The sequence below is a fragment of the Elephas maximus genome, chromosome X (genome assembly GCF_024166365.1).
Source record: "Elephas maximus indicus isolate mEleMax1 chromosome X, mEleMax1 primary haplotype, whole genome shotgun sequence".
Taxonomy (NCBI): domain Eukaryota; kingdom Metazoa; phylum Chordata; class Mammalia; order Proboscidea; family Elephantidae; genus Elephas; species Elephas maximus.
In genome coordinates this window covers 179345779-179360768 of record NC_064846.1, presented here as the reverse complement: position 1 = coordinate 179360768, position 14990 = coordinate 179345779, and the positions used below count along the sequence as shown (strand labels likewise).

Genomic DNA, 14990 nt, shown 5'->3' with positions numbered 1-14990 from the left:
GAAAGTCTCCTTCACGGGGAACTAATCCAATGTCGTGGCGCCGGGGGACAGCGTGCCTGTTGGTTCGTCCGTGGGGACCCACTAACCTGTCTCCCTGATGTTTGCGCTCCGCAGCCGCCTGTGCTATGGGGAGAGAGCTCATGTGTGACGCAGCCTTTATTTCTTGACAGGAGCTAAGGCCACTTGCAGGGGGGTGCGTGTCTGCATGTGTGAGTACCTGCATATTGTCCTTGGCCACTAAAATGAAATGCCCGTCTGATTTTCCGCAGCCTATTAATCCGCATTAGACCGTGAGGTTCTTTGCTTATTCCTTGTAATGGCTGTCTGGCTCAGCATGGGAATGCCGGCTCCGTGGAGACGCGGAGTTTTGTCTGCCCAGTTCAGTGTTGCATCACCGTCTCCAACCGTGCTGGGCTTGAGAAAACATCAGCCAGGCCTCAGTCAGTTCTGTGAAATGAATGAGCGAATATGTGTGTTTTGCCCTTACAGGTGGAGATGGACCTTCCACTTACGGCAACCCTGAAGGTAACCGTTTGATGCAGGGGGCCCCAAACTTCAATAAGAGACAAAACAAACCCATTGCCGTTGAGTCAGTTCCGACTCATAGCGACCCTACAGGACACGGTAGAACTGCCCCACAGGGTTTCCAAAGAGCGGCTGGTGGATTCCAACTGCCGACCTTTCGGTTAGCAGCCGAGCTCTTAACCGCTGCACCACCAGGGCTCTATTATCAACTAATTTTCTTTATATTTTTGTTTATTTTATTTCATTTCATATTTTGATTTTTCATATTTATTTTTCTAAAGAAGCTTTTGAACAGAAATGATTACCCCTCACAATTTAACGAGGAGTCCCTGGGTGGAACAAATAAATAGTTAACACACTCAAATACTAACCTTTTGCACCACCCAAAGCCTACTAAAAACAGGTTTCCATCGAGCAGAGTCCGACTCATGGCAACCCCACGTGTGTCACACTAGGGCTGTGATCCACAGGGTTTTCAGTGACTGATATCTCAGAAGTAGACTGCCAGGCCTTTCTTCCTAGTCTCTTAGTCTAGAAGCTCTGTTGAAACCCGTCCGCCATGGCTGACTCCTCTGGTTTGTAAAATACTGGTGGCGTAGCTTCCAGGATCACAGTAACACACAAGCCACCACAGTACTGATAGATGGGTGATGGGTATGTGTATGAGTTTATATATAATTATTTTTGTATACACGAAAAGCCAGCTGCTGTTGGGTTGACTCTGACTCCTGGCTCCCCCATGTGTCTCAGAGTAGAACTGTGCTCCATAGGATTTTCAATGACTGGTTTTTCAGAAGTAGATTGCCAGGCGTTTCCTCCACGGCACCTCTGGGTGGACTTCCTGCCTTTTGGTGAGCAGCCGAGTACTTAACCATTTTCACCAAGCAGGGGGCTCCTAGCTTGTGGTAACCCCTCCTCCAAGGTGTGGAGGACAGGTATGCCTGCATCCAAATTCCCGGGTGTCTTTGAGGGAGGGTTATCCGGGTTCTTTTGGGTCTAACATTCTTTGCCTGAGAACACTTTCAAACTGCTGACCCCTTGGTTAGCAGCCGTAGCACTTAACCACTATGCTACCAGGGTTTCCAAACTCAAAAGAGACTTTATTTGGGAGGAAAAGGGATTGGTGCGGCCAGAAGCTCGCCCTCTGGAAGACATGCTGAGAATTGTGGCTTAACAAAGAATCCCTGCTGCAGTCCAGTCAATTCCTGACTCATAGCGACCCTACAGGACAGAGTAGAACTGCCTCATAGGGTTTCCAAGGAGCGGCTGGTGGATTCCAACTACCTTTTGGGTGCCTTTTGGGTAGCAGCCATGGCTCACCATGGCTTTTAACCAGTGTGCCACCAGGGCGCTGACAAAGAGAACCGTCTCCTTTTATAAGAAGCTACGAGGAAATTGAAGAAGCCCGGAGGGGTGCAAACGGTTAAGCGCTCGACTGCAAACCAAAAGGTTGGCAGTTCGAACCCACACAGAGGCACCTCGGGAGACAGGTCTGGTGACCTGCTTCCAAACGGTCACGGCTTTGAAAACGAGTTCTACTTTGCACACGTGGGGTCGCCATGAGTTGGAATTGGCTCCAGGGCAGCTAACAATAACATGAGGAAGTTAGATGGGAAAAAGGATCGGTTCAAAGGCAGGTCCTTTCAAAGTGGGGGCAAAAATGGGATGGAGCTTCGTGTCCTTTCTTTCGCTGGTAACAGGTACAAGGATTCTTGGCTTTAGTCTGATGAAGTATCAGGAAAATGTGGGTTTGGAAAATACAGGTTAAGTGAGGTTTATAGGCGGAAGGCAGGTCCCTGGGTTGTGCAAAAGGTTTGTGCCCTTCTACTAAAAGTTGGTGAGTCAAACCCACCCAGCGGTGCTGAGGAGGAAAGGCCTGGCAATCTCCTGCCATAAAGATCACAATCAAGAAAGCCCTGTGGGGCAGTTGTAGTCTGTAACACATGGGGTCTCGGTGAGTCCGAACCGATTCTGCGGCAGTGGGTATAGGTGAAGCCGCTGGACGGGTTATGGTCCTTTCTGGTTTTCAGCACTGTTTTGAGTGCTCTGGACAGACAGGTAAGACATCGTTAATCAGTCTGACGTTTTACAAATGTAAAATCATTTCTAAGGCTCTGTGTTTGATTCATTCTCTTTCTGTGGGTTCAGGGGTGGATGGGCCGAGGTCTGTGATTGTGGGCTTATTTTAAATGAATGGTTTTTCTTGCTGACTGTGTTTTTATCCAAAGACATAGCTTCTCTCTGCTCCTGCAGGCAACACCGTCGCCAGGATCGTGTCTCCCATCGTTTCTGTCGTGGTGGTAGCGCTGGTGGGGGCGGCCACCAGCTACTTCACCTACAACCGGAGGAGAAACTGCTTCAGGAGTAATGGCAAGTTTAACACGAAAAAAAAGTGTTTTTTTCCCTCTTTCTAAGGCCTGATAAAAATACTTTATGGTGTCTTTCACTGGCAATGGTGCTATTTCTGTTTATGTCCAATATAGATACCTGGGGCCCTGGTGGCTCAGTGGTTATGAGCTACGGCTGCTAACCAAAAGGTCAGCAGTTCGAATCTACCAGCTGCTCCTTCGAAACCCTGTGGGGGAGTTCTACTCTGTCCTATCGGGTCGCTATGAGTTGGAATTGACTCGATAGCAATGGGTTTGGGATTTTCTGTTTTTGTTTTTATAGACACCTGAATAATGACATATTTTTTTTCTTTTTTTTAATTACATTTTATTGTTTTTAGTGAAGGTTTACAGAGCAGTTTAGGTTTCCATCCAGCCATTTCTACGCAAGTTGTTCGGTGACCTTGGTTTCGTTCTTCACAATGTGTGAACATTCTCATTATTTTCATTCTGGTTGTTCTGTTTCCATTCCTCTAGTTTCCCTGCCCCCTTACCTTCTCGTCTTTGCTTTAAAGTCCTTGTTGACCGTTTGGTCTCGTCCAGGTGATTTTTTTAAGGAGCACAGTATTTACAGGAGATATTCATTATTTTGTGAGTCAATCTGTTATTTACAGATTGACCTCGGGGGTTAGTTTTGGTTTAAGCTTTGAAGAGTATCTCAGGACAATAGTCCTGGGGAGTCTTCCAGCCTCAGTGGGTCCAGTAAGTCTGGATTCTTTAAGAATTTGAGGTTCTGTTCCACATCTTTCTCCCATGCTATCAGGTATGATGACGTATTTTCAACTTGAGGCTTCACCCTGACACATGGGAGCTTGAGAGAACCCAAAACAGGAGTTGTAACAAAAGAGGCTTTAAAAAAAAAAAATTGAAACGCTTTTTCTGACCTGCAAGATTGGTTTTTACCATCACGGATCTTAAATTACGGATTTACACTGGAAAACCACAAGCATGAGGTTTGCATTCAGCTAGTCAACACAGTTTAAGGTTTTGCTTTTTCCAGTAAACTTTTCACTGCAGTTGAGTCAGGAAAAATATTTGGAGTGAACCTGAAATGTTTGCCCTTCCTCCCTCAAAAAAACAAAGTTGTAGAAATCCCACACTTGAAGCATTTCCGTGGAATTCAGAGGCTGAGCTCAGACCTTGGAGGAAGGAGTTTGAGCTCAGCCTCAGAATTCCACAGTGGCTTTCTGGTCAACCTGGGGTCCAGGCTATGGGTTTGATGAAGCTCACTTCCAGTCAGCTAGACATCCTTGGGAGCAGAGGGTCTCATTGCTGATCAGCTCCCTAAAGACACCTTTAAAATGAGAGCCGCAGGAGGGAGTTAGAAAGAATAACTCAAACTTTAACCCAGGGTCTCTCAAGGTTTGTTCCATGGACCACTCCTGTCCGAATCTTCCTTGGAGGAAATAGTTCTTCCTGGACCCAGGAAGCTACTCCTCTTGTCTTGTCTCCAGGACTTGTCTCTTGGGCTTCAAAATCCTAAAACCTGCCCGCGGGCTCCCTCTGGTGATAGTTGGATGGCACTGACCAACATCCCAGCTGGGGTGAGCTTGCATCTACATAACACCCCACTCTGAAAGAGTAGGGGGAAACTGGGTTTGTAGCAAACAATCTTATTTTCCTGACAAAATGCATTGTGGGTGACCAGTATAGCAACACCTAAGAAGTGACCCCACCCTGAAGTTTGTCCACCATGTAGGAACGGAGTTATAGGGACAGGGGCTACCTATATAGCGACATCTGTCTCCTAAAGTAGACTCTTTGAAGACCACGCTTCGATCATTATTTTCTTCTGTCATTTTCTTTTTGTAAAATTGAGGTAACACACACTTCAGAGGTTATGAAGATGGATGAGACCATACCCAAAGAAGGGCTGCGTGTGTTATACCCAAAAAACCAAACCCAGTGCCGTCGAGTCGATTCTGACTCATAGCAACCCTATAGGACAGAGTAGAACTGCCCCATAGAGTTTCCAAGGAGCGCCTGGCGGATTCGAACTGCCGACCCTTTAGTTAGCAGCCGTAGCACGTAACCACTATGCCACGTGTTAACAGAAGCTTCTTAAAACTCCTGATTTTGCATGTATACGAGACTACATGCACACACCAGTCCAGGGGCAAGGACACGAAGGCAGGAGGGGACAGGAACTGGACAAATGGAAATGGGGAACTCGAGGTGGAGAAAGGGAGAGTGTTGACATGTCGTGGGGTTGATGACCAATGTCACAAAACAATATGGGTTTTAACTGTTTAATGAGAAACTCATTTGCTTTGCAAACCTTCAGCTAAAGCAAAATAAAAAATATGGGTTTTACGTTTTGATCAAAGATGCTATCGAAGAATCCTGATCAAAAGGGGGAAAGTACAGAACAGAATTTCAAATTCTCATGGAATCCAGACTTTCTGAAGCCACCGGGGCTAGATGAACCCCCGAAGCTATTGCCCTTGGTTAATTTTTAAACCTTAAAAACCGCAAATATCCCTGAAGCCTTCTTTAAAGCTATCAGCACTTTAGCCTCGTCAGTAAAGAATGTCTGCCTTGAGCTTTGTGCTCTTTTTGGGAACTATCTATACGGGATCAAACTGACAACAGCCCCTCGGGAGATAAGATAGGAAACTCGGGGGGCATCGAGTTTATGGTAACGGGGAGGAACAATTTGGAAAAGGAGGGTGTGAATGGTTACACAACTTGAACAATGTAACCCGTGTCACTGAATTGTACATGGGGAAGCTGTTGAAATGTGTATGTTCTGCTGTGTGTATTCTCCACGGCAACAGAAAATAAACTAAATTGCAAAGAATATTGGCTTCATAAAAAAGATACATAGTTATCAATTCACCTAAGATGTTCAAAACCCTTGATGAATGGCAAGGAGTACAAAATTATGCTGAAAACCAATCCATACGATTTTTTCCCCAGATATGACATTTTGCTCCCCATCTTCCCTTTCAGAACCAGAGAATGTCTGAGGACTTCAAGAGAGAAGCCCCGCCAAGACAAGAGCCCTGTGGATCCCTCCAGCAGAAAGTTTATTTTTTTTCTTGACAGAACCCACCACCCTGAAGCGTTTTCTCTTGTTTAAAAGGCGTCAGCCAAGCGATAAAGGATCCCAAATTCGTTGGGCGCGTGCATGGGTAAAGATAAGTCGCATAGCTTAATCTCGCCTCGTGAAAAGATGGCTTGATTTATCGGTTTGATGGGTAATTCGGACAGGGGACCTCCGACTCTGTTTGGAGTTCTTAAACCACCTCATTGTACAATAATATGCCAACGTTTAGTCCGGTTCCTTTAGTCACAAAGCACAAAGGCAGTGGATTGGCACACCGTCTGGAGGGACGCTGCCAGCTTCGGAGAGATGATGGGTATTTTTGAGGTCTCGAAGGTACTGCGGTCAGAAGACCAACCTCTGCTAAATGTTTTAGGTAGATCAGTAATGACTGAGTGTTCCTCACCGAGAATGAAGCTGCCGTTGGTGATTTTGGGCACAGAAAACAGAGTTTGACCATCATTTCAGCTTCTACTCGCCTGCCTGGAAAATCATTACCGCTTGCAGAAAATAAAGCTGGGCTTTGATATTTTAAGTGCAAAGCTGCTGATGTTAAAAACCATCCAGGGGGTTGGTTTGGGGATACTTTTTCCTATGAAATCTTATAGTTTCCATATTCTTGGAAAATAGAGAACAGAAATAGTGGGTTTTTGTTTTTTTTTTTTCAGGTTTGGAGGCTTTTCATATCATTTTTAGTCCTTGATGTTAGGTATCAGCTCTTAAGTCAACAACATTGCTTTCCATTTCTTATACTTTTTTTTTTTTTAAATTGGTGATCCTTGGATGGCACGAGTGGTTTGCACTCCACTACTAATCTAAAGGCCGGGGGTTCAAATCCAAACAGCGGCACTGGAGAAGGAAGGCCTGGTGGCCTGCTTCTGTAAAGATTACGGCCAAGAAAACCCTGCAGGGCAATTCCACTCTGTAACACATAGGGGCGCCATGGGTTGGCGTTGACTCAAGACAATGCTCCCCCTTTGGAGTAAAAAAAAAAAATGGAGTAGCAGATTTTAATTCCTTAAACATCTAAAAGGTATCCTAGCTATTTGCTTCTTTTTTAGTAATCCCTGTGAGGAGAGGAAAAAGGATAGTTTGGGCATATTTGTTACAGTTTGATTGTTCTAGGTTTAGTGTTTATATAACTTCCAGACTTTGCCCTAAATATCAGAACCTAAGATTAAGTCACTCACTGCAATCTGGAGCTCATTTAGAGAGCCCATAAAAACCCCAAATATGCAGGCTCTGCGCTCATGGTGATGGGCTGGGAGGTAGATCTCAAACGGAGGGAGCTGAAGGCAAAAAGTGTTCAAAGGAGCACTTACCCACCCAGATGACTCAGAATGCCTGCCATACAGCAGGGGTAAGGACCCCTGGGGGCGCAGCGATTAAGTGCTTGGCTGCTAACTGGAAGGTTAAAGGTTCAAACCCACCCAGCGGCTCTGGGCTCTGGGGGAGAAAGACCTGGTGATCTGCTCCCATAAAGATTAAGAAAAAAATAAAGATTACAGCCAGGAAAACCCTGTGGGGTGGTTCTACTCTGTCACACGGGGTCCCTATGAGTTGGAATCAACTCGACGGCACCCAACCACACCACCAAGGATTTATGTTTCATTTAATTAAGCAATTTAAAGATAGCCTGGGTTTCTGATTTCAAATGCATGTCCAGCGAGTCTTCTAAATTCTTCTAGAGGGTTTTCCAGATGTGACAAAATTAATACCCCCTTCACCTTTTCTCCGTATGAGTTTCTGTGTGAGTTTAATTCCTGTTAAAAACTGTGTGTCCGTACGTATACACACACATACATGCACACAAATATACTTACATAGATGGAATGTAAACATTTTTAAAGGTAAATACATCCTTTGTAACTGTCAGAGCAGCTTGTAAATCACTTACAATAAATGTAAACTAAAAATATATATATATTTTGTGTGTGTGCCATTTTTTCTATATCTTGCACATGAAACTATGAAATGGCATTCGAAGGGCCTGACAATCACAAAGTTACTTCTCTATGAATATATTTTTTAAAAATTCCTAAGTTCAGTTGTGTGTTCCTCGGGCAGGTCAATACGTGTAGCTGCAGCCGTGTTTTATAAGGTCTTTGGGGGGGCAAATGGTCAAGCGCTTGGATGCTAAAGAAGAGGTTGGAGGTTTGAGCTCAACCAGAGGAGCCTCGGAACAAAGGCTTGGTGACTTACTTCTCAAAAATCAGCCAGTGTGAACCCTGTGGAGCACAGTTCTCTGACATACACGGGGGCCCCGGGAGTCAGAGCCGACTGAACAGCAACCAACAGCAATGTATACGTAACAGATACATCTTACATTTGTTACATGTACCATTTAAACCACTTTTTTAAAATAATTTTTATTGTGCCTTAAGTGAACGTTTACAAAACAAGTCAGTCTGTCACATATAAGTTTATATACACCTTACTCCGTACTCCCACTTGCTCTCCCCCTAATGAGTCAGCCCTTCCAGTCTCTCCTTTCGTGACAATTTTGCCAGCTTCCCTCTATCCTCCCATCCCCCCTCCAGACAGGAGATGCCAACACAGTCTCAAGTGTCCACCTGATATAATTAGCTCGCTCTTCATCAGCATCTCTCTCCTACCCACTGTCCAGTCCCTTCCATGTCTGATGAGCTGTCTTCGGGGATGGTTCCTGTCCTGGGCCAACAGAAGGTCTGGGGACCATGACCGCCGGGATTCTTCTAGTCTCAGTCAGACCATTAAGTCTGGTCTTTTTATGAGAATTTGGGGTCTGCATCCCACTGATCTCCTGCTCCCTCAGGGGTTCTCTGTTGTGCTCCCTGTCAGGGCAGTCATAGGTTGTGGCCAGGCACCAACTAGTTCTTCTGGTCTCAGGCTGATGTAGTCTCTGGTTCATGTGGCCCTTTCTGTCTCTTGGGCTCATAATTACCTTGTGTCCTTGGTGTTCTTCATTCTCCTTTGCTCCAGGTGGGTCGAGACCAACTGATCCATCTTAGATGGCCATGTGTTAGCATTTAAGACCCCAGACGTCACACTTCAAGGTGGGATGCAGAATGTTAAACCACTCTTTAAGTGTATACAATTCGGTGACATTAATTACATTCTCCACGTTGTGCGACCATCACCTCTATCCATTCCCCGAAGTTTCCCACCACCCCAAACAGAAACTCAGTCCCCCTTCAGCGATAGATAACTCCTGTTCTTCTCTCCCCCAGGTCTCCTGTCACCACAAATCTGTTTCTGTCTCCCTGCGTTTATCATATAAGTAAGATCATACAGTTTTTGTCCTTTTGTGTCTGATTTATTTCACTCGGCGTAAGGTTTTCAAGGTTCATCCATGTCATGGCATGGATTAAACTTTCATTTCTCTTTATGGCTGAGTAATGTTCCATTGTATTTACTTATCCATTCAGCTATCGGTGGGCACTTGCGCTGTTTCCACCTCTTGGGTCTTGTGAAGAGTGCTTCTGCCCACGTTTGCTTCTCGACCACTCAGCATATTTCGTTCCCTGCCAGTGGGTTTCTGCTCAGAGATTCTGATCAGGGCAGAGAGTATTGTTGCTGGAGGTGCCTCAGTCTGCACCGAAGCCCTTCTGTGCCAGCCCTGGCTCTATGTCATCTGGTCTGTGTGTCTCAAATGCATCTGTTCTTAAACTAAAAATATCCCTTGAAGTCTTCTTTTAAAACCAAACAATGGTTTAGCTTACTCAGGAAAGAATGTCTGCCTGGAGAATTGTGCTCTGTTAAGTACTATCTATATGGGATCAAACTGACAACAGCAACTGGGAAGATTAGACAGGAAGCTTAGCGGGCAGGGGGTGTATGTTAATGGGGGAGGAACAGCTCAGAAAGGGAGGGTGAGAATGGCTGACACAACTGGAAGCAGGCAATCAATGTGGCTGAACCATACACGCAAAAACTAATGAAATGGTGTACCTTCTGCTGTGTGTGTTCTCCACCACAACAACAAATCGGATAAATTATAAATAAAATGCGTCTACTATGCACATCCTGGAAAAGTGGCGTCCTTTCCATTCCCTGGGCCCCACTGTTCTGAAACTGGGTGTTTATTTCCCTGGCTGGGACAAGGTGGGAGTTTCTCCAGCTGGGTGAGGCATGTGGCCGTAGGGTGATAATGACTTCTGGAGCCAGCCCCGTCCCCACAGGGACCTTGCAGCCTGCATCCTGCCCCGGCTTCTGAGGCTGCAGCCTTTGGTAACTTTGGCTTCTGCCCAAACCACATCTAACTAATTGAGGCACATCCTCCGAGGTCCCAAATACACGCACCACGCTTTCTCTGGGCTCCAGCCAACTCTCGTCACGTCTGTTCTTCCTGGTCCCTTCTGTCTGTTCCTTGCTGAGCGGGTGTAAGTCGGACACAAATTCTCCACCACCCCCTGGAGGTGTATGAACTGAACATGGTAGGTCTGCCTTCCTCCCAATTTTCCCTCACCCTGGAGACTAAACGGTTCCTGGACCTGACGGGCTTACGGCATTTCATCCCTTCATCCCAGGGCAGCTAAACAGGGCTGGTGATGGGTGAGGAGGCAGAATCACCAGGTGCAGAAAGTTGTTAACAGGGAGGGAGTGCAGCTCAATTGCAACCCCGGTTACCCCATCATAGGACAAAGTAGAATTGCCCTCTAGGGTTTTCAAGGTGCAACTGGTGGATTCGAACTGCCAACATGTTGGTTAGCAGATGAGCTCTTAACCACTATGCCACCAGGGCTCCTCCATCAAGCTTACAGCCTAGGAAACCCTCTGGGGGCAGTTCTACTCTGTCACATGGGATGGGAACCAACAACAATGTGTTAATATGGTAATTTGTAAAGAATCATGATTTCAAACAGCTCGATTAAAAATGAGCAAAGGATTTACAGTGCTTGCTATTGGCTACCCATTCAACCACATTTTCCATCACGCCCATTGTTGACGGGGCTTGGATTATCCTCCAGCGTTCACCCTTTCTCACCTCATCAATTTTAGTTGTTTGAAAGCCAGTCAAAGTATCCATTTTTCCTTCCAGTGACGGCTATGTGACCCACTGCATGGTAATAAGAAATGAAAGATTAAAGCGGGGGTGTACAGAGGGTTTATGGGGGAGCCCTGGTGGCGTAGTGGTTAAGAGCTCATCCGCTAAACCATAGCTTGGGTGTTTGAATCCACCAGCCTCTCCCTAAAAACCCTAGGGGGCAGTTCTACTTGTTCCTATTGGGTCTCTATGAGTCCAAACTGACCCAACTCGAGGGCAACGGGTTTGGTTTTGGTTTAATCCTTACAGGAACAGATCTCCAGGCTTTTCGTCCATGGCTAGGTTCCAACCACCAACCTTTTAGTTAGTAGCTGAGTAAGTAACCACTGTGCCAGCAAAAAAACTCACTGCCATTGAGTCCCATTAGGACACAGTAGAACTGCCCCCTAGGGCTTCCAAGGCTGTAATCTTTAAGGAAGCAGACGGCCACATCTCTTTCCCGTGGTTGTGCTACCAGGGCACCTCAATTAGCATGTTGCTGTTGTGTGCCGTCGAGTCGATTCCCACTCAGAGTGACCCCATGTGACAGAGTAGAACTGCCTCATAGGGCTTTCTAGGCTGTAATCATTATGGAAGCAGACTGCCAGGTCTTTCTTGCAAGGCACCTCTGGGTCGACTCAAACCTCCAATCTTTTGATTAACAGCCGAGCGTGTTCACCGTTTGCACCACCTAAGGACTGAATTTTACCATTAGCAGGCTCCTGTTCATGGTCACAGAGAGGAGAGAACACCCTGTGTTGAATGCTGTCTGCAGAAGTTAGAGCCACCTACCTCTCCATGGCTTCCTGGAGACCAACCCACGACAGAAATAGGAGCCCAACAACGCCCATGGTGAGAGGCAGCCTTTGTGTTATAAATGGACCCAGAGCTGAAACCATTCCCCAAGCCCACTCTTCAGACAAAGATTAGCAGGACTACAAAACAACAAATAATACACGTGAGGTGTGTGCTTCTTAGTTCAAGCAGATAAAAAAAAAAAAACAAGACCAAATGGGCAACTCCTGTCCGGAGGTGGGATGAGAAGGCAGGAAGGGACAGGAGCTGGATGAACAGACATGGGGAACCCGGGGTGGAAAGAGGGAGAGTGCTGTCACATTGTGGGGATTGCAACTAATGTCACAAAACAATATGTGTATAAATTTTTGTATGAGAAATTAACTTGAGCTGTAAACTTTCACCTAAGACACAATTAAAAAAAAAAAAAGGACGTGCCCTTTTGCCCAGGCCTCAGGGAATTGTCTTGTAGCTTACTGCCACAGCCCAGCTTTCTGAGAATAAATTCCAAGTAGAAACAGGGTGGTGGAAGGAGTGGGGACAGGGGACGGTGAACATTACAGATGGGTCCTGGGAGACATACTGGGCACCCTGCAGAACACGAGTCCTAAACATTCTTCTTAAACATCTCTGCAATTCAAATGGTGAATGTGCTCAGGTGCTGACCAAAAGGTGGGAGGTTCACGTCAACCCAGAGGCTCCTCGGAAGAAAGGCCTGGCAATTTGCTTCCAAAAAAACAGCCATTGAAGCGCAGCTCTACTCTGACACACATGGGGGCGCCAGGAGTCACAGTCGACTCCAGGCAACTGGGTGGTGCCAACAGCTAACGCACTCGGCTGCTAACAGAAAGGTTGGAGGTACCTCAGAAGAAAGACCTGGCCATCTATTACCCAAAGCAGGTCCTGCTCTGTTTGGCTGCTTGTCAATAAAGACACACCGAGGTCAGGAGGGAGGAAGACCGTACCTTGCAAGTTCAAAGGCAAGGAGCGAGGAGGTGTAGACCTCAGATCAAGGTCGCCGAACAAAGGGAGGCAGAATCTTTTATACCATCTCACAAGGAAGTACAGACACACATCACGGACTACATAGGTTGTCATGGCGGCAGACGCAGTGAGACAAATTGCATTTTTTCTTTGGCGTGTAGGCCGGTGAACCGGGTTTGACTGGCTTGAGCCACTCGCAGCTCTGAAGACAGTGGACAGGAGGGGGCAGGTTCCCCTTGGTCTGAGGCCCTGCTAACGGAGCCACACCCAGCGCTATCACTTAAGGTTTTGTTTGCTACCAGACAGGAGGAGCAGGTCTTGCTTGATAATGGCAAAGCAGCTCCTGGCTGTGCTGGCCATCAATCTACTTCTGAAAACTAATAAAAAAAAAAAACCCAGTGCCATTGAAAACCCTGTGGAGCACAGTGCTACTCTGAGATACACGGGGGTGCCGTGAGTTGGAGTCAACTGATGGCAACCAGTTACTGGTCCCAACTGTGTGGGGGAGCTACTGGCATCTAGGGGGTGGAGACCAGGGATGCTGCTCAACACCCTACAGTGCACAGGACAGCCCCACCCCAGAATTATAGCTTTCAAGAACCGATACCCAAGGTCGGAGCCCTTCTTGACCTGACTTTTGCTGCTGGTGGGCAAGCCTAGGGGGAGATTGTGAGCAGAAGGCACCCAGAGGCGTTTGCTCTGCTGGGAGAGAGAAATGTGTTTTCTTTCCCTGCAGGCAGGGGCGGGGGTTGGGGGGCGGAAGTGGTGGGATCCGTCTTGGAGCCAGACCTACAGGCAGGCTCTGCTTTTTCTAATTGTGAGGGCATCACCTTCAACCATGTTAATTGGATGTCAGCTTAGATTGTTGCATGCAAAGACCCCTAGAGCAAACGTCAAAGGGCTGCTGGGCTGTTGTGGATAGTGGAATGGCCCCATCACTTTTCTTAGTGCTGGAGGGGAGGTCTGTGTGGTGAAGTTTCCAGTGGCCTTCTACCCAGAAGTTTCTCTGTTGCTGTAGGGCAGTGTTTCTCAACCTGGAGTGATTCCACCCCCAAGGACATTGGGCAATGTCTGGAGATACTTTTGGTTGCCATAAGTAGGGGATAGGGTGATGCTGCTGGCATCCAATGGGTGGAGGCCAGGGATGCTGCTAACACCCTACAGTGCACAGGACAGCCCCCACCTCAGAGAATGACTAGGGGGTGGAGACCAGGGATGCTGCCCAACACCCTACAGTGCACAGGACGGCCCCACCACAGAGAATGACTAGGGGGTGGAGACCAGGGATGCTGCTCAACACCCTACGGTGCACAGGACGGCCCCACCACAGAGAATGACTAGGGGGTGGAGACCAGGGATGCTGCTCAACACCCTACGGTGCACAGGACGGCCCCACCACAGAGAATGACTAGGGGGTGGAGACCAGGGATGCTGCTCAACACCCTACGGTGCACAGGACGGCCCCACCACAGAGAATGACTAGGGGGTGGAGACCAGGGATGCTGCTCAACACCCTAAATGCACAGGACGGCCCCCACCACAGAGAATGACTAGGGGGTGGAGACCAGGGATGCTGCTCAGTGCCCTACAGTGCACAGGACGGCCCCCACCACAGAGAATGACTAGGGGGTGGAGAGCAGGGATGCTGCTCCACACCCTACAGTGCACAGGACAGCCCCACCACAGAGAATGACTAGGGGGTAGAGACCAGGGATGCTGCTCAACACCCTACAGTGCACAGGACAGCCCCACCACAGAGAATGACTAGGGGGTGGAGACCAGGGATGCTGCTAACACCTTACAGTGCACAGGACGGTCCCCACCACAGAGAATGACTAGGGGGTGGAGACCAGGGATGCTGCTCAACACCCTACAGTGCACAGGACGGCCCCACCACAGAGAATGACTAGGGGGTGGAGACCAGGGATGCTGCTCAACACCCTACAGTACACAGGACGGCCCCACCACAGAGAATCACTAGGAGGTGGAGACCAGGGATGCTGATCCACACCCTACAGTGTACAGGACAGCCCCCACCACAGAGAATGACTAGGGGGTGGAGACCAGGGATGCTGCTCAACACCCTACAGTGCACAGGAGAGCCCCACCACAGAGAATGACTAGGGGGTGGAGACCAGGGATGCTGCTAACACCTTACAGTGCACAGGACGGTCCCCACCACAGAGAATGACTAGGGGGTGGAGACCAGGGATGCTGTTCAACACCCTACAGTGCACAGGACGGCCCC

General features: G+C 47.7%; 1 protein-coding gene across 2 annotated transcripts in view; it reads left to right on the top strand.

The window, feature by feature from the left end:
- The window catches only part of XG (Xg glycoprotein (Xg blood group)), a 41242-nt gene extending 33513 nt beyond the window's left edge, over nucleotides 1-7729 (top strand). For both annotated transcript variants that reach the window (XM_049873463.1, XM_049873462.1), the window contains 3 exons: nucleotides 490-525; nucleotides 2779-2895; nucleotides 5865-7729. In XM_049873463.1, the coding sequence (XP_049729420.1) occupies nucleotides 490-525; nucleotides 2779-2895; nucleotides 5865-5881 (170 nt within the window). In that variant the 3' untranslated portion in view covers nucleotides 5882-7729. The remainder of the gene's footprint in view (nucleotides 1-489; nucleotides 526-2778; nucleotides 2896-5864) is intronic.
- Nucleotides 7730-14990: the final 7261 nt, after the last annotated feature.